The 27,677-nt window shown below is 34.1% G+C and overlaps 1 protein-coding gene across 1 annotated transcript in view; it reads left to right on the top strand.

Moving 5' to 3' along the window:
• The window catches only part of LOC109056791 (inactive ubiquitin carboxyl-terminal hydrolase 53-like), a 47,562-nt gene that overhangs the window by 3,120 nt on the left and 16,765 nt on the right, over positions 1-27,677 (top strand). The window contains exons 2-13 of the mRNA XM_042726851.1: positions 9,209-9,442; positions 9,569-9,734; positions 12,927-13,019; positions 13,100-13,234; positions 15,161-15,274; positions 16,738-16,820; positions 18,096-18,180; positions 20,294-20,440; positions 22,717-22,866; positions 23,553-23,721; positions 24,427-24,582; positions 27,150-27,287. Of these exons, the coding sequence (XP_042582785.1) occupies positions 9,591-9,734; positions 12,927-13,019; positions 13,100-13,234; positions 15,161-15,274; positions 16,738-16,820; positions 18,096-18,180; positions 20,294-20,440; positions 22,717-22,866; positions 23,553-23,721; positions 24,427-24,582; positions 27,150-27,287 (1,414 nt within the window). The 5' untranslated portion in view covers positions 9,209-9,442; positions 9,569-9,590. The remainder of the gene's footprint in view (positions 1-9,208; positions 9,443-9,568; positions 9,735-12,926; positions 13,020-13,099; positions 13,235-15,160; positions 15,275-16,737; positions 16,821-18,095; positions 18,181-20,293; positions 20,441-22,716; positions 22,867-23,552; positions 23,722-24,426; positions 24,583-27,149; positions 27,288-27,677) is intronic.

The raw sequence follows: 27,677 nt of genomic DNA, 5'->3' as shown, positions 1-27,677 counted from the left end.
GTAACTGACAGGTGCTTATGAGTAAATCGTCCCAAAGCAGTAGAAGTTTTTGCTGATCTCACCAAATCCAAATAGCCCTCTTCTCAGCACAGCAGCCAGCTGCTTCATTTGTTATTGTTTACAAGGAATCCTCCTCTGAATATCTGGAAGTGTCTGACTAAGCACCGCACTAATAATGCATGAAGCCACTGATGCCGAAATAAATGTTTTAAACCCTGTCGACTCGGAGGAAACCATTTTTTCCAGTTAGAAAATGAAAGGAAAGCGAGATGGTGGCCGCATTGTGAATCTGACATTTATTGGCAAGCTGTAAAGGAAGTGAGGAAACGTTTAGGAAGTCGAGTACGTTTCAAAGAGGATATTGTACTTCAGTCACTGATAAAAGTTGATGTCTTGATAAATCTGTTTTTGTTTGTTCAGGAGCTGATTTGTCACCTAAGTATTAATGTATTATGTGTTTAATGGCCGTGACCTGTCTCTGGACTCAAAGTGCTGACCGCATGCTGGAACGCAACGCATGACCAACAGGAAGCCCACTCAGGAAACGACCGCAGTATTGTTGCTTGAAGCCAAAACAGCCTTCTCCGTTCCTTCAGGAATTCTGCCGCTCCCTCTGTGTTGTTTCAGGAGCGTGTTGGGTTTCGCCTCGGCAGTGCGGCCCACCAGGACAAAACTCTCCTTTTTGTGTAGCAATTGTTGTGGGTTTGCTGTCAGAAAAGACTGATGAGTTTTTTTGGCCATCCGTATTTCTCATTTGGTGATTTTCAGTAAGACATGTTCACAGTCTGGCATCTGGTTGCTAAACAAGACTCCTGGCTTTTTTTAGGCATGCATTATCATTTGTGACCCTGGACCACAAAACCAGTCTTAAGTGTCAATTTTACAAAATTGAGATTTATACATTATCTGAAAGCTGAATAAATAAGCTTTCCATTGATGTATGGTTTATTATGATCAGACAACATCTGGCCGAGATACAACTATTTGAAATTCTGGAATCTGAAGGTGCAAAAAAATCTAAATACTGAGAAAATCGCCTTTAAAATTCTCCAAATGAATTCTTAGCAATGCATATTGAAATAAAAGAAAAATCGATAATTTTGACCCATACAAGGATATGTTTTTTTTTTTTTTTTGGCTATTGCTAAAAATATACCCCAGCGACTTAAGACTGTTTTTGTGGTCCACATTTATAGATGGAAAAATCATTGTTCGTTTCATTGCATAACTATCCATCTGTCATTTTCTGCAGCTGCTTCTCATAGAAATTATTTTCAGACTCCTTGTTTAGATATTTTCATCGTGCATTGCAACATTATGATACATTTGAATCAAGTGTATCATTACATTGCTGTTTTTGGAGTCTGTTGACCAGATTTCTGTTGTTGTAAGTTTGCATAATCTGTCAGTGTACTGTGACTCAGAAGACTCACGGCTGAAACACAAGAATGTAGCATCTGTTTCGCACTTCTACTTTAATTTGCCATATATATCCTCTTTTCTTAAGGAAAGGAGATCATCTGTGAATAGTGTTGTTGTGTTGTTGACTCACATAAGTACGGTATGTAACCAGAATGTGATGCAATTTGGCCACATTTCTTTTTCGAGGCAAATCATGATGAGTTATGATACGTGGAAAATGTGAGTAGGAGTTGAAGAATGAGTCGATAAATAAAAAAAGCAGAAGAGCTTATTAAACTTTTGAACTTTGTAGACGGCAGTGTGGCTGAAATCCATTTTCTTATTTGAAATTATCTTTAATATTTTATCAGTGTAAATGTTCTGTTACACTTTATGAATCAAAATTATCTTTTCAGTGTTTTTTTTACACACCTGCGGGCACTTCATTACGCTGTGAATCTCCTCTCTGTCGATCTGCGGAGGGATCTTTATATTAGCATAGAAGAGATATTAAACCATTTGTGATTCGACAGTTCATCGTAGCTTTGAATTTTGAACATTACAGCACCTCGAGCTATATATTCAGAGAAATTATAATCTTAGAGCGGCAGTAGGTAATTAATAGCTAGATCATATAAAACATATATAAGGAGAAGGAGCTATTTATTATTTTTATTTCAAGTCTTGAATATTCAGTTACCGGTAAATCAGTTTAATGCGTGTAAGATGATGATGTGTGGGAGATTATATATACAAAGAAAAGTCTTGATCAAGCCGTTTGGTCTTGAAAACAAAATTTGCAACACACTTAACGAGACAGTTCACCTAAAAAATATAAATTGTCATCATTTACATGTTATTTTAAAAGCTCTGTGGAATATGATTTTTACTCCATACAGAGTAGAAGTCAAACCAAACTAAAACTAGAAACAAACTCATGCAGGTTTGGAACGATGTGAGGGTGAGTAAGTGACAGAATTACATTTTTGGGTGAACTGTTCCTTTAAATCCGTTGCATGGTTTGTTTGTTTGTTTTAAGGATTTTGCACAAAAAATTGTCACAGTTTCAGTGAGTCATTGTAAATTAGGAAGCTGGTCAAAGGCTTAATGAGAGAACAGGAAATGATGTAATGTGCAGTTAGTTTCAGCTCTTTGTAGAAAGGGTGGGGGATATCCTCACTTACATTACATCACAGTCACATCATGGCATGACTGAAACCAGACTGTCATCATTACATTGTAGCAATGAAGTTCCGGTGCCTAGATATGGCTAGATATGCCTTCATGTGCTCGGATTCCACCCTTGTGAAAAAGAAGTACACTTAAATATATTTAAAAAAAGAAATAATATGCTCTAAAAAAATATGTTGCCAACTGAATGCGATGTTTTCAGATGCTTAAATTCATGTAAATGGCAAATAAATAGCAATGTATTATAGTTTAAATTTATATTAAATGCAGTTAGCTGAACTTAACTTAACTGGACTTATAGGGCCCTATGATTTCCGCGGTGTGGAAAACGCAGACGGAATCGCGGAATCCAGTCATAAAAATGGAATTTACAGTTTAACGCGGAATGTCACGGAATTTGTCAAATTTTGAATGAATTAATCAAAAGTAGGTCATTACACTTAAATCACGATATGGACTAGTATCTTTAAACATTAAGCCGCAAAAGTCGATTTGAATATGAATCCTGCATGTTCTGCATGTCTCTGTTAATGAATGGCACAGACGCGTGGCTTCATTTATTACACACATATGGAAGCGCGCGTGACGCTCGCGGTCCGCCGTCTCACTAAATGAGGACATAAACACATGAACAACATCTCCAGAACTGCTCTGAGAGTCACTTCATGAGCATGTGACCATTTGATTTGAGTACAACTAGCGTCATATCACATACACAGAACTGTAAAGGTATTCACGGCAACCCGTCAAAATAAAAGTCTGGTTTGATTTGAAGACATTGTGCCTATTACTATTTTTCAGTAGAATGTACATAGCCTACTGCTACAACTGCTACTAAAATGAAACAAACGTTATTTTTTAAGGAATAATAACACAACATTTCTTCCATGTTTTAATTTTAATAGTAAATCCCCTTTGTTTGCCAAAAAATAAAGATTGCTTAATTTTCAGTAATTAAAAGATAAATGAAATAAACGTTTTAAGACTTCATTTGATAACCAGAAAAATTTGACTACACAACACAGAATTTCTAAGGGGGGAAAAAATCATAAGGCTACTTTAAGAAAGAAATTAATAAATTATGTTGTTTTATGCATTCAAATAATTAGACATGCTAAAACACAGAATTTGGTAACAATAAAAAAATAAGGTGAGAAAAAATTAAAACAATTTATAGGGCCCTAAACATGTAATATTTGTTAAACTTTTAATAAACTGATTTGAAAATGTATAAGTTTCATGATTTTAATTTAGACATACTTTTTGATTAATACATTTTAATTTAACTATTACAAAAAAGGAGTCAAGAAAAATTTAAACGGAAAAAATCTGAATCCAGAAAAATTAAAACGGAAGAAACTGAATTTGGAGAAAAATAAAACGGAATTTAGGAAAAAATAAAACGGATTTCATAGGGCCCTAGACTTAAGTACATCCCAATATGTAATGATGAAGTTGCAATTTAATACATTTAAAATGTACTGTAAGCTCAACTAACACACTAGAGTTTAAATTATAAAAAAGTACTTCACATGTTCTTTAGTATAGTCAACACAACAAAATAAGTGGACATTAACATGACTAAAATTTACTAAAAACAGAAACGTTTTTCCCTTTGTGTTTTCACGTACAGATGAGAATGCTGTCAAGTTTTTTAATTTTTCATTTTCAAAACCTTGCACTTTGAAACCCATTTTCAAAAGTGTGCTTTTTCAGGCCCCCAAAACCTCATCGTCATGTAAGGGAACAGCAAAAAAACGCATTAAAAGTTTCTTTTTTTATTGAAAACAGTGTCGTGTAAACACCCCCTTAGTATATTTCTTTACAGCACAAAACCATTACAATTTTTTAAAAGTACTTTATAGTGAAACTGTCCATTTGACTCTGTAGCTTTCTAATTGCAGGTACTGTATTTTTGTCATTCGCCTCTTTTCCTGCGCTACCTCACCCACGCTCTTGCTGGCCAAGTTTGTGTCACGCAGGACTGAATGACCATGACCCGTGGCTCATGAGCTCAGAAGAAAGAGTGTCACCCCTAATGTAAGCGTTTTCCGCTCTCCAGCTACATCATCACCTGATTGTGAGAGCTATGATTCGCTCTGTGACACACTGCTTTCTGTTATCAAGTTAAAAACAGACTTCTAATAAAGAAATGGGAGGTTGGAGAGTGGGTGACATCTTTCGGATACCCCCAGTAACGTTATCCAGTGGCTTTTTTTCAATAAAACTTCCTCAAAATAATGCTGCTTCCTAAAAAGTAGCCTTAATAGCAGTTAGATCTTGGGCTAAAACAAAATTCCGTTTTATCTGTTGCGTGTAATGTATGCATAATTCAGAGAAGAATGTCTGGGTGACGGACGTAGGGAGGTTTTTAGTTCCCACGCTCTAGAAAAAAAGTCTGAAAATAGGACACAATGTATTGTGTTAATATGAAGGAATTTTTTCACAGGAGTTTTGCCTATATTTTGAATTAAACCTTGTATTGAATTGTTTTAGGGTGAAAAGAAATGTAATTTCTTGTAAAACATTTATTTATTTATTTATTCATTTTCATTTTTCTATAGATTTTATTTTCTTATTGCATAGTTTTATTGCAATAAATGAATTTATGATTAACTTTATCATGGATGCATCTCATGAAAAAAGACCACATTTTGAATTCTAAAATCAAAAGAGAAAAAAATATATTTGTCAGTTTAGTATTTGATATATTGTCACATTTTCCTACCAAGTTACCATCGCTATAATGTGAAAAGCATCTTTCTTACTGAAATAACATTATTAAAAATCATCCTGTCTGACTTTAATTAAAATCTGCGTTTGTATTAAATTTACAATAAAAACTATAGGCTACCAAAAAAAAAAACCCACACTTTTTTAAACTTTAAATTTTAAAGTTTACAATTGTTTTTTTGTCTATTTTTTTCTTTCTTTCTTTTAAATCTCAATCTATTAATTTCAAAGTCCTCGAGCAAATGGAAATCCTCCTAATCCTTAAAAAAAATTGTGAAATATGACCAAGACAGGTTGAGAAGTTTATGAGACTGAACCAGCTGCTTTTTGTTTACATTTTCATAAGTGTCTTCAAATCAGAACAACAGACTGATTAATAGTCTTTTCAGAGAAAAAAGAAGAAAAGAAAATGCCTGAACGTGTTCTACCAAACTAGTCGTGGTTGGCCTAAACTGGAATATGTGTGACGTGTTTGTGGGGGTGTGTCTCCGGGGCCGAACACGGAGCCTAATCCTGAAGACAACAGCTCTTTAGCAACACTGTGGCTGAAGTGATCACACAGGAATGCTGTTGCTGTGGCAGACTGTGAGCACATTGCAAATGAGAAAGGCACCCCATAGCCTCAAAGTAGCAGTTTTTGCCTTTTTTTGTTGTTAAATATAACCAGAAATACTGTTAATAGATCAGTGGTCAAACTATGTTCTATTGGTCACCTCAGAACTACTTCTGAATTGTTTGAATACCAGTGTGGATGACATGTTGTTTAACAGGTTTCCACTGCTGTTAGTGCACTGACAGAGTTCATTCAGTATAAAAATTAACCTACATCATTCTGACATTATGCTTTCTCAAGTTTGAACACTTTTTTTTCATCTGATGATGCTTTTCTAATGTTGGGAAACCTCCAGTTGCATGTCTGCTCTTCTAAGTGACATGAGCTGGAGACAAATACGTAGCTTTTATTCACTTTTAACCTTTGGTGGTTTTTGACCGATACATTTTACGTTTTTTTTTTTACTTCATCGGAATGGTGCAGAACTTGTTTTTTGCACTTGCTATGTGAACACATACACCATTTTCATCTAGTGGAAATCTTTGGTACTGCACACAAACAAAATCTTACTGAAAGCTCTTTTTTTTAAGATTTATTTTTTGGCATTTTTGCTTTGTTATTAGGATAGGACAGAACAGAACTGACAGGAAGTGAAGTGGGAGAGAGATAGGGAGCGGGATTGGGAAAGGTCTTTGAGTCTGGATTCGAACTCGGGACACCCATAGCGCGACGGCACTTTGTGTCTGCCCACAAGGCTATCAGCGCCAATGAAAGCTAATTTTTGAGATAACAACTTCAAATTTGGAACACAACTTGTTTAGATTTATGACTTTGATTTTGTCACAGTTGTGGAGTAAAACATATATTTCTTATAAAATTTTAAATAACATTTTTGTGCATTTTTGATAATAATAAACTTAAGATTCTACAACTTTTTTCAAACTTCCAGCAATAATCTTGCTGTTAAAGTGTCTCCTTAAAAAAGAGACTAAACTGAAGTCTGTGGTAAAAAAGTGATAATTATGGTCAGTCATAATAAATGGACCATAACTATTGCATAAATAAAATGTACTACCATACAATCCACCAAAAACAAAAATAAAATAAAAAAGGAACTAAATCAAAAATAAAATTCTGCACATTTTGACTGCCATGCAAGACACACCAGAGGGTAAAAATAAAAGTTTTTTCATTGGTATCTTTGGTTCCATGAAGACACTTAAAATCCAATGAACATTTCAGTTGCACAAAAGGTTGTTTATTATGGAAAAAGGTTCTTTAGATTATTAAAATGTTTTTTTTTTTTTGGGGGGGGGGGGGTTCTTTTAAGAGCTGTTTCTGAGTTTCTTTGGAGAACCAAAAATGGCTAAAATGTTCTATGGCATTTCTGTGGAAAACACTTTTTGGAACCTTAATTTTTAAAGGATCTTGAGAAAGCCATAACCGGATAATCAGAAACTGAAATTAGAACCAAAAGTAACAAACAATCTCCCCACATGTGCTTATTTTTGGCTCTGTTTTCACCAAATCATACAGTTCCACCCTTGATTTTCTCCAGACCTCCACACCACAATCTCCAAGCCAAGAACCAAACTGTGTGTGGAACATTTTTGGAAACTTAATGTCCTGTTCCCTTTTTAATATTGGAATCGGAGGAATGCATTTTTTCAGCATGATCTCATAAAAAACATGAAAATAGAAAAGGTGAGCACTACTTGAGTGATACAGGCCTACTAGAAACGGTAAAGAGTTGTGAGATTTAAGTAATGCAACTGTAACTATTAGGCAATATGATGAAGAATGGACTTTGCATTCAGTTGCTAAGCAGTTGTCATCAACCAAAAATGTGAAATTATTGAGATCTAATTTATTTCTGTGTGAGTAGTTCTGAGTAAAACTCCTCTAATGCATCAGTTAGGGTGGATAGCATGCTTTCAGATACTCTGGTGTGTTTCAGAATGCTCCCTAGTTCAGTAATAAGTACACTGCCCAATGGAGTCAGCCATTTCTAATGCTGGCGCATTGTCAGAATCATTCCTAAATATGCTACCTGGGACTTTCCAGAATCCTCATGGATTTTGCTCTGTCTGTTAAGATGAATTGGATTGCTAACAGGTAGCTTTTTTCCAGGTGTTATAGCTCTCATTGGCTGCAATGAAGATGCACGACAAAACAAAATAAGGAGGATGTCGTTTATAAAACAGTGTTGTTTTTAAAAGACTATTAATAATCAGTAATATTCAGCAATATTATTGACTGCACTGACACTATCGGAGGGGAGCAAAATTCGAACTGAATTGAATTGCTACTGTCTTATGTCCAGTTCATATGAAACAACTTCAGTTATTGAATTGAATTTACATTAAACTAAATTAAGCTAAACAATGACAGTGTTGTCTTCAGTGGAGATTTTCTTACAGCTAAATCCTATTTTGTTTTATAATTGATAAACTTTGCAACATTGACAGTTATTGAGCTGAATTGAATTACAACTGACACAAATTGAACTGAATTGAATCAACTAAACTGAACTGAATTATGGCTTTCGTATTGTCTTCTATGAAGCTGCTTTATATCTGAATCCAATTTGTTTCATAATTGATTAACTTTGCAACATTGACAGTTATTGAGCTGCATTAAAAACTAAATAGAGCTGAACAAGGAAACTTTTGTCTTCTGTGGAGCTACCTTGCAGCGAAAATTGAAGTAGTTTCAGAATTGGTTGTTTTTGCTATATTTACATTGATATTTTCCTGTTTATTACTGTAAAGCTGCTTTGCAATATGTACAATTTACAGAGCTATTTATTTGAAAATGACTTGACTTAACAGCTATGCCTTAGCGCAGCATTATCGGGGCGAGATTGACTCATCATAACATTTAAGGTATCAAGGCCATTGCTATTGGCTGAATTTTTTGTTATAGTACACATCATACTGATTTTCAAGTGTAAGCAACAAAGTAGCTGCATTTGCATATTTTCAGTCTGTGCATCTGCCAAGACATTGTCGTGATGTCAGTCTGTCCCTGTTGGATAACATCAGCTTGCTTGTTTGCTTGCATAGAAACAGGTTGGTGCAAAGTCGTAAAAAAGTTAAACAATAACATTATTCAGCGCTGCATTACCAGTTGGATGAGTTGACCTACTGACTTTTGCACAGTTTTGAATGTTTAGCCACTCCTCTCGTCCGTGATTTGTAAGGAAGTGTTCATAAAGGCACGGAGTTCTGCATTGTTGTCAGTGTCTCAATTTGCAGAAATGTTCAAATTCAGGCGGACGTGTTAAAATGCTATTCGATAATTCATGCATTGCTTTGCTTCTCTCCACAGAGTGAGTCCTACTCATCCTAAGGCTGATGTCCTCCAAGAGCAGCATCTGAAACATGGATGACCCTTTAAAGGTTGACTGATTCCAGCTGACACCTTCGTAACTATGCTGCGAGTCACTCGAGGCCTGATGGCCACAGTAGCCACCAACAACCCACCGAAATCCCCAACCCAGTTCAGGGAATGATCAAACCGTCCTGTCTAGGACATACGCATCAAGAGACCTCTTACATACAGGTCAGCAGCAGAAATAAACGCTTTTACTCAGTCATTGCTAGGAAGCAGACATTCAAATTGTCAAGTTAATCCGTCATAAAATCTTTGATTAAACTCAAACCTCATCAAATACCTGTTCATCTGCAGGACGGCAGATACCCCAAATCCAATGGCATGGGCCAAGTTCTTCAGGAGACCAGGAGGCAATCTTGGCAGGTCTTACCAGCCAGGATCTATGCTGTCCTTGGCCCCTACCAAGGGACTACTAAATGAGCCGGGACAGAACAGCTGCTTCCTCAACAGTGCAGTGCAGGTACGTGTTTAACCCAAAGCTAAGAAAACCGTTACATGAGCAGGTTTCTTTTAGATGCCTATATTTTTAACAGTTTGCACAGAATAATTAGGAATGCGTGTCTAAACGTATTTAATAAATTAAATGAATTGTGGGAAAATAATTTGTATATACGTAATAATTTTTTTTCCTATTTAAATTCATTTAATTTTGATTTATTTGATGTTTTTGTCAAAATGTATCAAATTGTGGATATGCAAATATACAAACACACACAACCGTTCAAAACGTTGGTGTCGGTATTGTAATGTTTTTGAAAGATGTTTCAAAAAGGGTGCATTTATTTGATTAAAATACAGTAAAAACATATATTGTGAATTAATATTACAATTTTATAATATTTAATATTACAATTTAAAATATTTCTATATATTAATATGTTTTAAAATGTAATTTAATTTTGTTTTTTTCAGAATTATTTGATTAATAAAAAGTTAAAAAGAACTGCATTTTTTTTTCTTGTATAACATTGTAAAACGTCTTTATTTTAACTTATAATCAATTTAATGCATCCTTGCTCAATACAGATTTTAATTTTTTATTATTTATCTCTTATATCTAGTAGCCTACCCTTTTTCACTTAGTAATATGTTAATGTTTTGACAAGTGATACTTTGAGCAACTTGAATATGGTAATCAGTTTCACATAATTTGTTAATTTTAGGGCATATATGAGCATAATGACTTTTAAAATGGCTTTATTAACCTTTAAAGGCTAAAGTCTAAATATGGTTACCATCACACCTACGTATAAAAGTCAGACAGATTGGACTTACCACAATAACATAAAAATATCACACCACCCCCCTAAACATACTCAGCTTTCTTATGACTCACATTTGAAGTCTGACCTTCACAGCAGTGCCTACTGAGAGAGTATTTACGGCATGCCAACTCCACCCGTCAACCCCCAAATTTTTGTCTTGCTCCCAGGCCGCTAGTTACTGGAAGTCCGTTTTCCCTCTTGGATGGGATTGTGGACTCTTTGATTGAGTGTATCTCTGCCTGTCTCTCTGTTATCTGGTTCTTGTACTCATCACCACGGAGTGAGGTCATGCTCAGACTAAGTTGTCTGGGGCCTAAGGGAAAGACACTGAGTGAAGAGTAACCTTACACTGGCCGTCCAAACTCCAAACACACACACAGAGATGAACAGCTCATACCCCCATCCTGTCACAGCCTAATCTCCCTTGAGCTCTTCCACCAAGCAAGGACAATGAGTCATATTTCTAAGAGTTTTAAGAACACAATGACGGCCAATAAGAAGAGGCTAAGACAGAATGCATGGCCTTTGGAGATAATGTTGACTTTAAGATTGGCACACTGAAGTCGTCATGCAAAACCAGAATAAAGTTGTAGGAGTTTAAAAAGAAACATTAGAGAAGAAGCACACTATCGCCAAATTTATATTGCAGAGGTGGCACAGAGCTGCTTCTGAAGTGGCATTTAAGTGTCTTTACACAGACTCTTTAAGGTGGCGTAAATGCGTTTACACAGATACAAATACAACTGTATGCTTTGATACTAGAGGCTGAGGTGGCTCAAAGCAGGTTTAATTTAGTCTGGCTTTTGTGCGGCATTATATATATATTGAGCAGGCTCAGAGCAGCCTTAACTCAACTGTGTAAAGATTTATTATTTAGAGTACCTCATTACATGGATGGGATTTTGCAGCACATTTCTAACAGGAAGGCTGTTACAAACAATAGGAAGAAAATTATGCTGTCTTCAAGAGGCATCGTAGTTAAGGCTGCTCTGTGCCTGCTCAAAATTCTGTGTAAATATGCCAGACTAAATTATGAATGCTCCGACTTACCTCAGCCCCTAGTATCAAAGTACTGAATAAGCTGCATTTGCTGTGTAAATGCATTTATGCCATCTCTGAGCAGCATTAAACAGTCTGTGTAAGACACCTATGCCAAATTTACACCGCAAAGGTGGCACAGAATTGCTTCTGAAGAGGCATTAGGTGTCTTTATACAGACTGTTTAATGCTGCTCAGAGGTGGCATAAATGCATTTGCACAGCAGTTGCAACTGTATGTTTTGATAGTAAGGGGCTGAGGTGGGTCTGAGAAGGCAAAATCTAATCTAGCTAATGTGGCATTGCATCTTTATGCAGAATTTTAAGCAGGCACACAGCAGCCTTAAATCAGATGTGTAAAGATGCCTAAATGTATAAAGGTGCAACTGCTGTGTAAAATGCATTTATGGCACCTCCGAGCAGCATTAAACAGAATGTGCAAAGACTAAATGGCAATTCAGAAGCTCATCTGTGCCACCTTTTGCGGTGTAAATTTGGTGAATTTTAGTAAAATATTAGACAGCATTAGTGTTTTTATTCTTAACTTAAAATCTATTAAAAATCATTTTCGTTAATTGAAATTAAGCTGAAAAATGAAATATTTTAAAAAAGTAAAACAAAAAACTATTTTAAAAAATGATGTTATTTCAGTTAGTTGTCATGGACATATTTCTAATTTAGATTAAAGTACTAATTCACTTAAACTGAAATAAAATAATTTAAAACTGTATAAAAAGGGAGGAAAAAAGCACAAAAATTGTTAAAACCGTGTCAAATATTGAAGTAAATGCTGAAAATATATAAATAAATACTGCAAAATTGTATAAATACAGTGCCCCGCAGGTCCTTAAAAAGTCTTAAAATGTAGTTTTATTTAGAAATGATTTTTAGTTTTGTTGTTGTTGTTGTTTTTTGTTGTTGTTTTTTTTTATTTAAGGTTATAAAAAGTGTATATAAAAGAAATATAATAAAGCATAACAGAATTCTTAACTATCGTTGTAAGTTAAATTTTGGGATGGGACAGGAATTGTGACCTAATCTGATTGTTAAACTTCAAAAGCTTGTGATATAATTAAATAAATGTGATCTCTGCACATTTCAGAGGAAAACAACCAATACTGGTCCACCTCTCATTTGTACTGATATGTTAATACAAAAACAATTTCAAAACATGTATTTACTGAATAAAACGTAGAGTATTGCCAGACTAAGTTGCACCCTGTTTTGCTGATTAGCAGTAACAAGTCATTGAATGCGTGCCGCAACCTGCTTAATTAAGTGAAACAATCTACATGATTTCTTTACAGATTGTTTAGAGTTAATTATAAGCATGACTTTAATTCCATGCAGGTTCTTTGGCATCTCGATATCTTCAGACGGAGTCTTCGTCAGCTTCCAAACCACTACTGCTTGGGCGACTCCTGCATCTTTTGCGCTTTGAAGGTATTCTCATGGCCAGACACATCATGACGCAGTATTTTAATACTTCAGAAGTTTGAAAGCACTTAATGTTTGTTTTGCAGGGAATATTCTGTCAGTTCCAGCACAGCCGAGAGCGAGCGTTACCCTCAGATAACCTGCGTAATGCCCTCGCCGAAACCTTTAAGGATGAGCAGCGCTTTCAGTTAGGCTTCATGGATGATGCTGCTGAGTGCTTCGTAAGTGTCTTTTTTGTATTTTTGTGTATTTTAGGTTATAGAAATGTTTTATATAGTTTAATATACTTTTATTCAGCCATGTATAAATGTTAAATTGTTAAGAAGTGATAGCAAATATTTGTTTTTTGAATAAATGCTGTTCTTTTTAACTTTTTATTCATCAAAGAATCCTGAAAAAAAGTATCACCATTTCTCAAAAAATATTTGGCAGCACAACTCTTGCCAACATTGATAATTCTAATAATAAATCAGCATATTAGAATGATTTCTTAAGGATCATGTGACACTTTATACTGGAGTAATGGCTGATGGAAATTCAGCTTTGCATCACAGAAATAAATTATATTTTAAAGGATATTAAAATAGAAACCATTATTTTATATTGTAATAACATTTTGTAAGATTACTCGTTTTTTCTGCATTTTTGATTAAATAAATGCAACCTAGATGATCTTAAGAGACTTCTTTAAAAAACATTACAAATCTTACTAATCCCAAACTTTTGACCGGTAGTGTATGTATGTGTGTGTGTGTGTTATAAAATAAATAACAAATTATATATATAATTTATTATGATTTATTTTTTTTTTTATGAAAATACTTTGTGTTCATATATATATATATATATATATATATGTGTGTATATATATGTGTATATGTATATTGATTTCCAAATTAAGCTCACTTGCCATTATGTGCATTATGCACAGCACAAATCACACACCCTTGCCCTGGAAGCTGAAGTAAACATGTTCACCCCTCGGTATGTGCAGGATTTCTCTTAGGGCCGTCTAATTGCAGTAAACCTGCTTAGCACTGGGACCTGTAATCATTTTCTGTTTAGCACAGCAGGACTGTGTAAATACCTCAATAAAATCGCAAAAAGTCCATTTACATTGCTCCCTTAAACAACACAATCAATGAAGGATCTCTATCAATGCAAGCCTGGAGTGCACAGATGCGTTCACACTGCTCTCACAGTCAATGCAGGCTCTGTATCAGCGCTGGGGTAGATACAGCCTGTGCTTCTGTCTGTTTGTACAAGATGCCCTGAGCTAGGACTCTTTAAGATATGCTAATCTGTACTGTAGAAACATACAATTAATCTTGCCTCTTTTCAAAACGCCAAATTGTCTCAGTGCTGTCGGTGTTACTGAATGTGCCCCACGGTTCTCAGGTTTGAAAGGGTGTATTTAAGCAGATAATAGGCTAAAGCTTAGAGTGCATTCACTTAATGCCAAGGTATCATTGTACCAGCCCAAACAAAACCAATGTGTTTAGATCATGAAAAACAAGAAATTATGCTGTCTCTAGCATAATTAATTAAACAGCTAATAAAGTTTTGTTTATTTATATGTATTTATATACTGTGTGTGTGTGTGTGTGTGTGTGTGTGTGTGTGTGTGTGTGTGTGTGTGTGTGTGTGTGTGTGTGTGTGTGTGTGTGTGCTTAATGCAGCATCCTTTTTCCTCCCCCATTTCAAATGTATTTCCCCTTATTGTTAAATGTTAAAAGTTATTGCACAAATTGTACTGTTTGGTTGTACAGTACTTTATTCATAGTTCTTACTAAAAAGATGCTGCAAATATATATATATATATTATATATATATATATATATATATATATATATATATATATATACAATATTTTTATCTATTTATTATATTTGTGGTTAAAAATCACTAATTTATATCAGTGTTAGAATATATTTGTGGTTACACATTTTTAGGTTAGGTATGATTAATCATGATTAAAAAAAATGTGTCATTAAATGTGTCTAATTAGTTTTTTTTTTTTTACTGAAAGACAAGCACTAATTTATATATTTATGTTTTTATTAATCTTGTCTTTTGGAGTAGGTTGGGAAATAATTGTGGAAAATGCCTTATGACATACAAATGGCAGGCTTTTGTATTTTTCATAGGAGAACATTTTAGAAAGGATTCACCTGCACATCGCTCCCGATGCTGAGACTGACGCCTGTGCGTCCAAGTCCTGTATCACTCATCAGAAGTTTGCTATGGCACTTTATGAACAGGTATTGTAGCTTTTTAATACCACTCGTGCACTCATGTGAGTAATTGAGCGCTGTCCTGTGACGGCGGTTTTCAATCAGTCAGGTACAGTGGGCGGAAAACTCACAGGGAATACTAATACAGAGACATTTACATTTACTCGCTTCTTCCTCTGAGAGATGAGAGCAAAGCCCTGATGAAAAATGGTATAAGATGGTACTAACATGATATACACTGTATAGTGTACATACATTAAATACACTGACCTTGAAAAGTTTGGGTCGGTAATTTTTTCTTTCTCTTTGTGAAATAAATTAACACTTTATGATGCAAGGATGAACTGAATTGATCAAAAGTGACAATAAAGACATTTATAATATTAAAGGATAAGTTCACTTCCAGAATAAAATATTTGCTGATAATTTACTCACCCCCATGTCATCCAAGATGTTCAATTCTTCCTTTCTTCAGTCGCAAAGAAATTACGTTTTTTGAGGAAAACATTCCTGGATTTTACTCCATATAGTGGACTTCAGTGGTGGACAAGTCCAAAATGCAGTTTCAATGCAGCTTCAAAGGGTTCTACACAATCCCAGATGAGCAATAAGGGTCTTATCTAGTGAAACGATACGTAATTTTCTGAAAAAAAAAAAGTGTCTGTGTGTGTGTATATATATACATATATGTGTATATATATATATATATATATATATATATATATATATATATATATATATATATATATATATATATATATATACTGTATATATACATAAAATATATATATATACATAATATAATTATTATAAATATTATTTTATTTATATTATGTATTTTATTTATTTATTTTTATATATATATACTGTATATACTGTATATATATATATATATACTTCCACTTTTTAACCACAAATACTCAGCCTGCTCTAGCTCTGCATTTTTTATTTTTAAACTACTTTATATTTTTTTTTACTGTATATTTGATCAAATAAATGTAGCCTTGGTGAGCATTACAGACTTAAATAATCTTATTGACCCCAAAGTGATATACCATAATGGTACAAACTACCGTGTTTATGTACTATAGTATTTATTTGGTTTTTCGGAGTACCATCGTCCATGTCCAGTAAATTTTTAATTATCTTGCATAATACATAAACCAAGGCAAAACTGTGGTACAAATGAGATACAGTCATAAAAAGCAATTTGAGATTTGTTGTTCAGACGCAAGAAATAATGAATTGTTTTGTCTCTAAAAGGAATTTTTATATTGGTTACACCCTTAAGTTGTACACCATGTACGTATGTGTGTTGAGACATCTCTTACATCACATACAGTAGTGTAATTAAGGCTTTACATAATATAGCAGTCATGACTTCATCACTCATGACACGTTTGTGTGTGTGTGTGTGTGTGTGTGTGTGTGTGTGTGTGTGTGTGTGTGTGTGTGTGTGTGTGTGTGTGTGTGTGTGTGTTTCCCTGCAGTCTGTGTGTAGGAGCTGTGGCGCGTCGTCCGACCCGCTACCCTTCAATGAGCTTGTGCACTATGTGTCCACCACAGCCCTCTGGTAAGCCAGCATCATCATGCCAGACACTCAAGATGTGTTTATAGGGCTGGGAGATATGGCCAAAAATATTTTCACAGTATTTTTTACATATCATAAAATATCAATATTTATCACGATATTCATTTACCATTAATGGCATGATTGTTAGACCTTGAAAATGAATGTAAAGACATTATTTCCCCTAAATTCAGTTTCTATTTTATTTTTTCCTGTATTCTGATTTATGATTCAGTTCAAATTTACCATTAATAATGGTGTCTAATTGAGTAAATTAATAAAACTTAAACAATTTAATCAATCTTTTAAAACTTAATGAAATGAAATGTAATAAATTTACCACAAATCTTTTAATGTTTTTTTTTTTTTTTGTCAAATAAGTTGCTGCATAACTCTGAAATGAATTAAAAATTACTGCTATTATTATTATTAGTTTTAGTATTCGTATCACTTGGGAATTATATTTCAGTGTACAACAGTAACATATTTCTGTCATACTTTCTTCAAGTTGAACCTGACTTTTATTTTGACAGGTAGTCATGAATGTCTTTTAGTTTTACCTTCAGTTTTTTGACAGTAGTTTTTCTCAAATGAAACTATGTGAAGCTGCTGAAGTGACTCTGGAGATGAAGTTCCTGTCCTCATATATTGAGACGCAGATGCTTGAAACACAGCAAGCATAATTAGTGTTTGAGTTTGTGTATCAGATGAAACTGCGCTATTTGTTCACAGACTTTGCATAGTAGCAAATAGCACTGACTAGCTGTAGTCGCGTTTATTTATTTATTAGGGCAGCTGTGGCCTAATGCTTAGAGATTTGGACTTGTAACCCGAAGGTCGCAGGTTTGAGTCTTGGTGCTGGCAGGAGTTGTAGGTGGGAGGGAGTGAATGTACAGTGCTCTCTTCCACCCTTAATACCCAATGCACTGAACCCCCAGTTGCTCCCCGGGCGCTGGATATATAGCTGCCCACTGCTCCGGGTGTGTTTTCACGGTGTGTTCACTTCTCACTGCTGTGTGTGTGCACTTGGATGGGTTAAATGCAGAGCACCAATTCCGAGTATGGGTTACCATACTTGGCAAATGTCACAACTTTCTTTTTTTTTCTACTGTTAGATTCATCCATTTCAAGGAAAAAAGTCGAACTAAATATAATAATGTTTCATCACCCAGCCCTAAAATGTTTATGTTGGTATATTGACCTGAAAAGATCAAAATACCTGTGCTTTGCTTATTAAAAACGTCTTTTTATCTCTGTTTCTCTTTCTCTGCGCTCCAGCCAGCAAGTCTTGGAGAGGAGAGATGAAAGGTTTGGGGAGCTGCTTCAAGCCGCCAGCACAGTTGGAGATCTGCGTAACTGTCCGGTAGGTGGCTGCTCATGTTGATTAATAATGTGGAATTCACAAGCACTTTCAGCCCTGAGAGGACACTATCGTGCATGTAGTGTGATGGCTCTTTCTGCGATGTGATGTCATCAGGCACACTCAAGGACAAACACACACACACACACACACACACACACACACACACACTCTTCTTATCTGATATTCTGCTAGTGTAACACCTTCATGTGACGAGATGAGCGAGATGAAACATGAGACCGGAACGTTCTTCTCACATATCAACACATTCTGCATTTTTAAACAGGCAAAGTGGGAAGTTACATCCTACTACAGTCACTGCCAGAAGCAGCACAACATTCATGTGTCTCACTGGAGTAATAAAATGTTTGGTCACAACAGGGTTATTGTAGTTTACTGAAACTAAAACCATAAAAGCATGCTGTTACTTGAAATAAAATGCACAAATTATTTAAGCTTGATGCAGGGCAGCATTTCTAATTTAACTCCATTTCAATTAGTTTAACTTCATATACTTAAAATAACTAGAACAAAAAGTTAAAATAATAATTAATGAAAATGACGTAGACATAAAATTATAAGTGGGTCAAAGACGAGGCGTCCCTTTTTGGATTCTGCATTAAATGGAATTTAAAAAAAGTGATTTTATATACATAAAAAGCATATTAAATGCAAGTTAAGTGTCTGCTTTTAATGTATCAAATGATTTTTGAAGACAAAATGGGTGAAATTATGTCCCTTTATCATGCAGCAGAACAGATATATTTATGTAAAAATGAAACCACATTCTGACCTGTACTATTTAAAATATATAAAAGGAAAAAATCATTTAATAAATGTTATTTTATTTTAAATGATTAATAAATTCTTGTACTTAAAATATATGTGACCCTGGACCACAAAATCAGTCTTAAGTGTCAAGTTTTCGAAATTGAGATTTATCCATCATCTGAAAGCTGAATAAATAATCATTACAATTGGAGCATATTAGAAAATCACAGATAAAACTATTTAAAAAAATCTGGAATCTGAGGGTGCAAATAAATCTAAATATTGAGAAAATGGTCTTTAAAGTTGTCCAAATTAAGTTCTTAGCAATGCATATTACTAATCAAAAATGAAGTTTTGATATATTTATGGTAGGAAATTTACAAAATATCTTCATGGAACATGATCTTTACTTAATATCCTAATGATTTTTGGCATAAAAGAAAAATCATTAATTTTGACCCACACAATGTATTTTTGACTATTGCTACAAATATACCTGTGCTACTTAACACTGGTTTTGTGCTCCAGGGTCACATATAAAAGAAAAAGTGAATTCTAAATAAATGTTATTATATTTTAAATGATTAATAACTTCTTGTTGACAACTGGGTTAAACCTAGTGGTTTTAAGGATAGTTACAAAGATGTAAAAAAATTACAATTACAGTTAATTAGCATTTGAGGAGCTGCACTGTGATCCTTATATAGAGTTTTTAATATCATCTAATGATTCTAGTTCTATATATGCATGGTAAAAATCTTCTATAAATCATGGTTAAAATGTATGGTAGCCATTTAAAAAATTAAACTCGGCACATTCTAACACCCAAATGATAAAAATGACAAAAACACACAACAAAATTTCTAAACTTGAACTACATTTGAAATATAAAAATTTAGACTAATTCAAAATATTAATTAAAACTATAGTAGTATCTCAGTGATAATCAGAATTATCCAAAATTATTTAAACTGTTGATTTTAAGTATTTTTAGAAGAAAAATTCTTCTAAAATCCTTTTTTTTTTTTTTTTTTTTTTTTTCTGTAAGAATTTGTCTTAAATATCTTATTTTCAGTTTAAAAATTTAATAACTCAAATATGGTTTTCAACATGGAAATGGAAAAAAGCTGGCCTGGTGTTAAAGAACATAATAACAAACCATGTTCCTGTGGCTCAGTCGTAGAGCATTGCGTTAGCAGTGCAAAAGGTTGTGGGTTCGATTCCCAGGGAACACATGTTAGGTAGAAAAAAATAAATGTTAGCCTGAATTTACTGTAATTCGCTTTGGATAAAAGCGTCTGCCAAATTCATAAATGTAAATGATTTATCTCCATCTCCTCAACAGAGTAACTGTGGGCAGAGAATCAAGATCCGGCGCGTGCTGATGAACTCTCCAGAAATCGTGACCATCGGATTTGTGTGGGACTCAGAACAGTCAGACCTCACCGAAGACGTCATCCGATCTCTCGGACCACACCTCAACCTCTCAGGGGTAAGATTGTCATCTAGTAAATACACTCGGCTCCACCTGCTTAATTTCAGCAGGGCACCTGGCCGCGTCCTAAAGAGCCAAACTACAAAAGCACTACAGTACAGCAGCGGATCATAGAAAAGATGTGAACGGAAAACAAAGGTTGAAAGTGCTGATTGGTCACATGATTTGATTATACTTACTTTCAGAGGTCTGTTGGTAAAAATGTGAATGTGTGAATAGTCTTGACATTTTCTTACAAAAAATCCAAAAACATTATATACTAGGGAGAAAAGAAAAAAAAAAATGTCACTTAGTTAAATGTAATAGTAAAGCATTGCAAAGAAGATAACACAGAATTAAACATTTAAACAAACTAAACATTTTTAATTAGGAAAACTGATATAGTATTTTCTTATGAACAAATTAGTGCATTTACATGTACTTCATTTTAGTTCAACCCAAAATAAAACTTTCTACATTTATTCATCCTTTCTTCTGTGTAATATTGAAGATGATATTTTATAATACAAAAATAAGATACAAATACAATGGAAGTCAGTGGTAACCAAAATCATTGACAGTTTATGTCATGCGTGTTTGGAGAGACATGAGGGTTGAAAATAATGACATAATTTTCATTTTTGGGTGGACTATCCCTTTTAGTGTGCATTAAAGAATCCATGAAAGTACCATGGTACATGTCTAAAAACACATTACATTACACATTAAGAAACTCTTTCTCATTAGAGAAATATATGATAGTTGGTAAGATTACTGTCCGTATTAAAGGCTTTGGAATTAGGTGATCTAAATTTACAAGGATCTGCTAATCAACATGTAGGTTACTCAGATGTTTATATGTCAGATAGGATTGAATCTTTGTGGGGAATTCCAATAAAGAAACATCTTATTCCCGGCTATTATATAAAATATAGAATTCATAGGAAGCCTCCATCCAGATTAAATGTCTATAAAAAGCCCCTGATGTCACAACGGTCGCTCTTTTACAGATATTTATTTATTTTTGTAGCACATCTGGTGCTGGTGTCATTGAGGCCAGTTTATGGTGGTGCACGGACCATATGTGTGAAATGAAGCAGACGTTTATCCTCTTCATAAGACTGAGGTTGTGTAACTGCGTCAGTGGCTGAATAGCCCACGCCTGATGACCAGAAATCCACTGCAGTGGAAGGTCATCTGGAGTCCGAGTGTGTAGATGGCGTTCATTTCCAGCCTCATGTGTAGGAGTATAAAGCCATGCTTAAGACCTGTTTACCACCAGACAGGCCTTCTGTTTGTGCAGCTGCATGCATTTCAGATGGATAAAATGTGTCTATACGCTTTTAAAAATAAATATTCCAAAGGAGGTCTTCTCAGTGGTGCCATAGAAGAACCATTTTGGCTTCCCAAATGAACCTTTCAGCGAACAGTTCTCAAAATAACAATTTTTTTCTTAGTGCGAAGAACATTTTAGTAGTCTATAGAACCTTTTTCCAATATAAAGAACATTTGGAATGGAATGGAATGTTCTGTGGAATTTTTAAAGTTCTTCTTGGAATTCCACGTTACCACCCTCCAGTATTGGATTCGTCTCAGCCGAAACCCCTTGGACAAGTACTTCCGGGGAAAATCGCTCCTGCCTGCCTGGAATCCATTGTTTCTCGAGCCTCCGTAGAAAACCAGCTATTCAGGAACCAAGGGTGGAGGAGCAAGTGTTGGTTATGCAATAGCTGCTTTATTTAAACTTGTTTTAACAAATGCATACTTCTGCATTCCGTCACCTAATTCTGCCTTCTAAATCTGAAGGACTCTTTGACACAATGATTTTATCTCCGAAGACTGCAGTCTAGCATGCGTAGCTTAAGAAATGCAGTAAAAATCATATGAAGTGTTCATTTGCAAAAACAGATATAACTGTTAAAAAAAATACAGCTAACTAACACAATAAAAACATGATAACAATAAAAAAACATAATTTTTTAGCTATCTACCTTTATTTACTACTTTGTTTTTATTTATTTATTTATTTATTTAACATTTTAATTTAATCATTTGTTTAATTTAATTTATATATATATATATATATATATATATATATATATATATTATAAAATATATTTATTTATTTATTTATTTTATCTTTTTTTTTTTTTTTTTTGCACTTTCGGCCAAATATTTTGATTGCCAACGTTTTGGTGCATCACTACCTTGAACCTTCAATATTAGTAGAAAGCTGTGCTGTAAGATATTTATTATAATTGTCTAAATATCTGCATTTGGATGTGTCTTTGCAGCTCTTTTATCGTGTCACAGACGAGCGTGCGAAGAAGAGCGAGCTGCTGTTGGTGGGGATGATCTGTTACTCCAGCAGACACTACTGTGCCTTCACCTACCACACCAAATCATCCAAATGGGTTTTCTTTGATGATGCCAATGTCAAGGAGGTGAGACTTGACTTTCACGTTATCAAGTCCTTCTGTCTATATAGTTACACAATTACTATTCATAATGCCTACCCAGAAGTCCTGGCTTTCATGCCGTTTTATTAAGCAAACATTCCCTCTATTTGCAGATTTGGATAGCTAAACATTTTTACCATTTTAACTGATCACATGTTATTTCCTGTAACTTCCTGTATCCCTTCATCCATCTATCAGTAGTGCGTGGCTTGTGCTTCGTGTGCACTTCAGCTCTCACTGGGCTGGTGCTGCCCGTCTCCACCGCCAAGATTAATCACCCTCACACACACAATGTGCACTACAGCAGATGTGTGTGTGTGTGTGTGTGTGCAAACCTACAGAATAGAGAGCCAATACAGTATGCAATGCAAGAGAACAGCTGTTTTGTTAAGCACATCTTAATTCATCTCCTTTACAGTCTTGCCTGCTCTTTTTTGACTGATCTGATAACTGTGTTTCTTTAATAGAAAGCACTGCTCTCTCTTTCTTCATCTTGTGTCTGGTAATTAAAAAGCAAGGTTACATCTGTTTGCCTGGAGAGACTTTTGTAGTACAGCCTGCGTACTCTTACCTCTGAAGCGTGCAAGCCTTCACGTCTAATAACAATCTAACACTTCAGATAACTGCTCTCTGTATGCTAAAGAGCTCATTTTTGGTTATGTTTTTTATAGGTGGGATCCAGATGGAAAGATGTGGTCACTAAATGCATCCGAGGTCACTTCCAGCCCTTGCTCTTGTTTTACTCTAACCCTGATGGCAGTGCTGTGGTAACAGACGAGGCCCAGCGGACCAGCAGCAGTGCCACCCAAAATAAGAGCTCAGTCAATGAAGAAACACCAGGTAGTAAAAAAACAACAACTTTCAGTGCAGTTATATTGTATTCAGGTAAATTCAGCACATTTTAACCATTTGAATAAAGACAGTGGAGGCTGATTCTGCCATGACTTTGTTTGAAACTTTTTGTTGCTGGTAGCAAAAATAAATATATATTAAAGCTGTCAACTTTTTTTAACACATTTAATAATAATTTATCATTTTAACAGTTTCGTTCTGCTTAAAAAAATTAGATTAATCACTGATAATTATTTAAGCACCAGAAATTTCAGATGCTGGATTCCTGTGGGAAAAAAAGTTCAAAGTAAAGTGTTTAAAAATATAATAAATATATTTTCTAAAATATAATAATATTTAAAAATAATATAGTATAAAATAAATACTAAATAATGTTTTGATTTGAATAAAAATATTATTAAATTAGTTAATAAATAAAGTTCTGTCATCAGAAAGTTTATTTTATAAGAGAGGATGTCTTTTCAGACAAGGTCACAGTCTTTGAAAACTGTGGATGTTTTCTTCCTTCCCTCTCTTCTTCCTCTCTGCCTCTTTCAAGCTTTAGTTTGGGTGACATACCAAAAAGTGTACATTTGAACAAAATAAATGAATTCAGCAAGCTGTGCAATAAAGTAAAATAACAGTAGTGCATATGAACAAACGCAGTGGAATAGTAGTGCACAAAGAATGAAATGATTTGCGTGTCTCTTTCAGGAACTCCTATACTGGGTGGAAGGAAGTTGGAGTTGACGCGAGAAAACTTGACTGCTTTCTTTTCAAATCATGGTACTCTGAAGCATGGTACTAAGCCTCAGCCTCCTTCTGTGTTCAGCCGAGGCAGTAACCAGACCAGCGGCGGCAGAGGACCAGGTAAAAAAACACATAAACAACTTCAAATTGTATGGTTGTTATTACTGCACCTCGCCTTGCTGCTCAAAAATAAAAATAATATACACTTTTCTTCCACCAAAAAAATCAATAATTACAAAAAACTACAAAAAAAAAAAAAAAAAAATCATTTTTATAAACTTTGAAAAAGATATAAAAGCACTTAAATCACTAAAATTTTTTCTTATTTGAATGTCAAGAATGAATTTCTCTGCTCAAGATTGTTAAAAAAAAAAAAGACACAAACAGTGTTATTTTAGTATCATTGAGGTACTAGTACAGTTTTTATTAATAGTTTGAATTAGGAAAAAAAATTTAAAGTTAAGAAATTCTGTTGTATGTATTTATTAATTTATTTGTTTGTTTGTGTGTATATACATTCACATTTTTTCAGTTTCAGTTATATTTGTGCATAGAGATAAACTATATATATATATATATATATATATATATATATATATATATATATATATATATATATATATATATATATATATTATAAGTATTAATTGTCAGTTAACTGTAATAAACCTGGACCCAAAATACCCAAGAATTTCCATTATCTTGACTTACCTGGGACAACCGTCCCAATCCTCATGCTTTTTTCATGAACAGGGCAGTGGTCAAAATGTTCTCTCTAGGAGGCAACACTGTTCCCCCACAAAGCATTTTAATACCCAGAGGATCAGAGAGAGCAGCGCAGGATGTTTGGACAAAGACAGACAAGAAAGACCTGCAGGGAGACGAATGTCCTCGTATCATACTCCAGTAGCCCACATTCCTCTGTTATTACAAACCATAATGGCTTAATGCGTCTCTCTTTTTATTGTTGAAGTTTCCTCTCCACTTAAAGCTCTTAGATCAACTTTGTAATGGCTTTCTGTCCTTAGGCAGTGAAAATATTCCCTTTGGCTCCGTGATATAGCTTATAAATTATGGCTTATAAAGCTGTGCAAAATGAGTCTTTTTATTAGAGTCCTCTGCGATGCAAGTGCAGAGCTGCAATTTGCAATTTGAACAAAGTTGTAATAGAATCTGACAGTAACTTGCCTCCACTTTCTACCAAGTCATTGCAATAAGTTTATTTCATGGACATGTTTACATTGTTTTGACAGTGTTTTTAAGCAGTCTGAATATAAAATATAGTGACCTTAGAAATTATATGATACTTAAGCCACACTTAATTGGTTAGCACTTAGTTGATTTGGTGTTTTGTTTATTTGTTTTTGTTGTAGTTTTATTTTTTTGTGCGTTTTTGTTTGTTTGCTCTGCTTTTGTTTTTGTAAGGGGTTGTGTTGGTTCAGTTTTTTTATGTGTAAGTTTTGTTTTATTTTGTTTTGTTTTTTGCTTTTTTATGTTTTGTTTTTTAAAGTTGTTCTTTTTTATTTTGTTATTTTGTTTTTGGTTTGTTTTTTGTGCTGTTTTTATTTATTTTACTTATTTTTAGTTTTTTTTGCTTTTTCTTTTATTTTATTTTGATATTTTAATTTGTTTTTGTTTGTTTTTTGTTGTTGTTTTATTTTGTTATTTTGTTTTGATTTGTTTTTCTTTTGTTTTTGGTTTGTATTTTGTATAGGTTTATTTTATTAATATTTTTCTTTTTGTTTTAATTTTGTTTAGATTTTTTGCTTTTTTTTCTTGTTTGCTTTGTTTTTCTGTGCTTGTTTGTTTATGTTTTTGGGATTTATTTTAGTTTTTTTTCTATTTAGTTTTTTTGTCTACTTTGTTTTTCTTTTCTTTTTTGTTTTTGTTCAATTTTGTGTTTTTTTTTTTTTTTTTTTTTTTTTTTTCATTTTATTTTATTTTTTGTTCTGTTTGTTTGTTTTAATGTGGCTTAGATGTCCACATATCTCTTCGGTCCACTGTAAGAGTAAGCTTCACCCAGTTCAGAAGGAGATCTGTATCTTTTAAGTATGTTTGGGAATGTGATCGCTGATAGCGTGATGTTTTCTCAGCTGTGTCTAGTGTCCCCTCACTATGTGACCGTTATGTGACTGCAGTGTGTTTGAGGGCAAGAAATGTCCTTTCTCTTTCTGTTATCTGTCTCTCTCTCACTCTCTGCTCTCTTGTAACACTTCACTGCTTTTCTCCTTCAGCACAGAAAATAATACTGGAATACACACATTGATTGCCGTTAAGGCTCTTAGGATCTACTGTCCTTCCCAGAAACCTCAGGGGTGTATTTAAAGAGTGCAGAGGCCACACTTTCTCCCACCATCCCAATGATCCTTAACTTCAAGTGTTCTCTAATGCTTTATTTCAAGGGTGCTGCTTATAGATTTTACAGCAGAGCCATAAAACATACTTGACAGTTTTTTTTTTTAATGGCTACATTAATATTTCAGAATTCCTGTATCGAAAAAAGCACTAGATTGAGACCCTGATATATGATCATTTATAGTAAAGCCAATTAATTCAAGCTATATAGTTTTTAACATCTCTGTGGGACCTGCATATGGATTTTGCTGAAACAGTGCCTTGTGCTTAACTTTGTGGAATCTCTGGTGGAAATGCCACGTTTATCCATATCTGTGTTGTTTGTCTTACAGTGAAGATGAGCTTTGAACCGATTCAGAGTCGATTCAGAGAGATTTTGCGGGAGCTGCCTAAAGAAGGCCGTCCCATCAACCTTATTAAGAAGGACTCGGATCGGTCACAGACGAGACAAGAAACACTGAGGCGCCGGGGTAAGAATTTAACATCTTGACTGTTTTGGGAAAAGATATTTAAATAAAATGCCATTGGTGAAGTTTATGAAGGTACAGTAAGCTTCTCTTATACTATTGTTTATACACTTTTTTTAATTTTTTTAAAAATTTTTTTAATTTTTTTTAATCAGTGTTGAAAAAAAAAAAGTTCTGCTTATATTTTTGTGGAAAATTTGAAACACTACCATTTAAAAGTGTGCGGTAAGTAATATTTTAAAAAAAGAAAGACATTTATACTTTTATTAAGCAAGGATGCATTAACTTCATCATAAGTGACATTATTACTAGAGCTGGCCTCGACTAAGGATTTTTCTGGTCGACTAGTAGTGGTTCATTTTAAGCATTGACTAATCGCACGTTTATTAATAA

Source organism: Cyprinus carpio, chromosome B7 (assembly GCF_018340385.1).
Source record: "Cyprinus carpio isolate SPL01 chromosome B7, ASM1834038v1, whole genome shotgun sequence".
Taxonomy (NCBI): Eukaryota; Metazoa; Chordata; class Actinopteri; order Cypriniformes; family Cyprinidae; genus Cyprinus; species Cyprinus carpio.
Note: the sequence above shows the minus strand (reverse complement) of the source record. Positions and strands in the feature narration are given on the sequence as shown.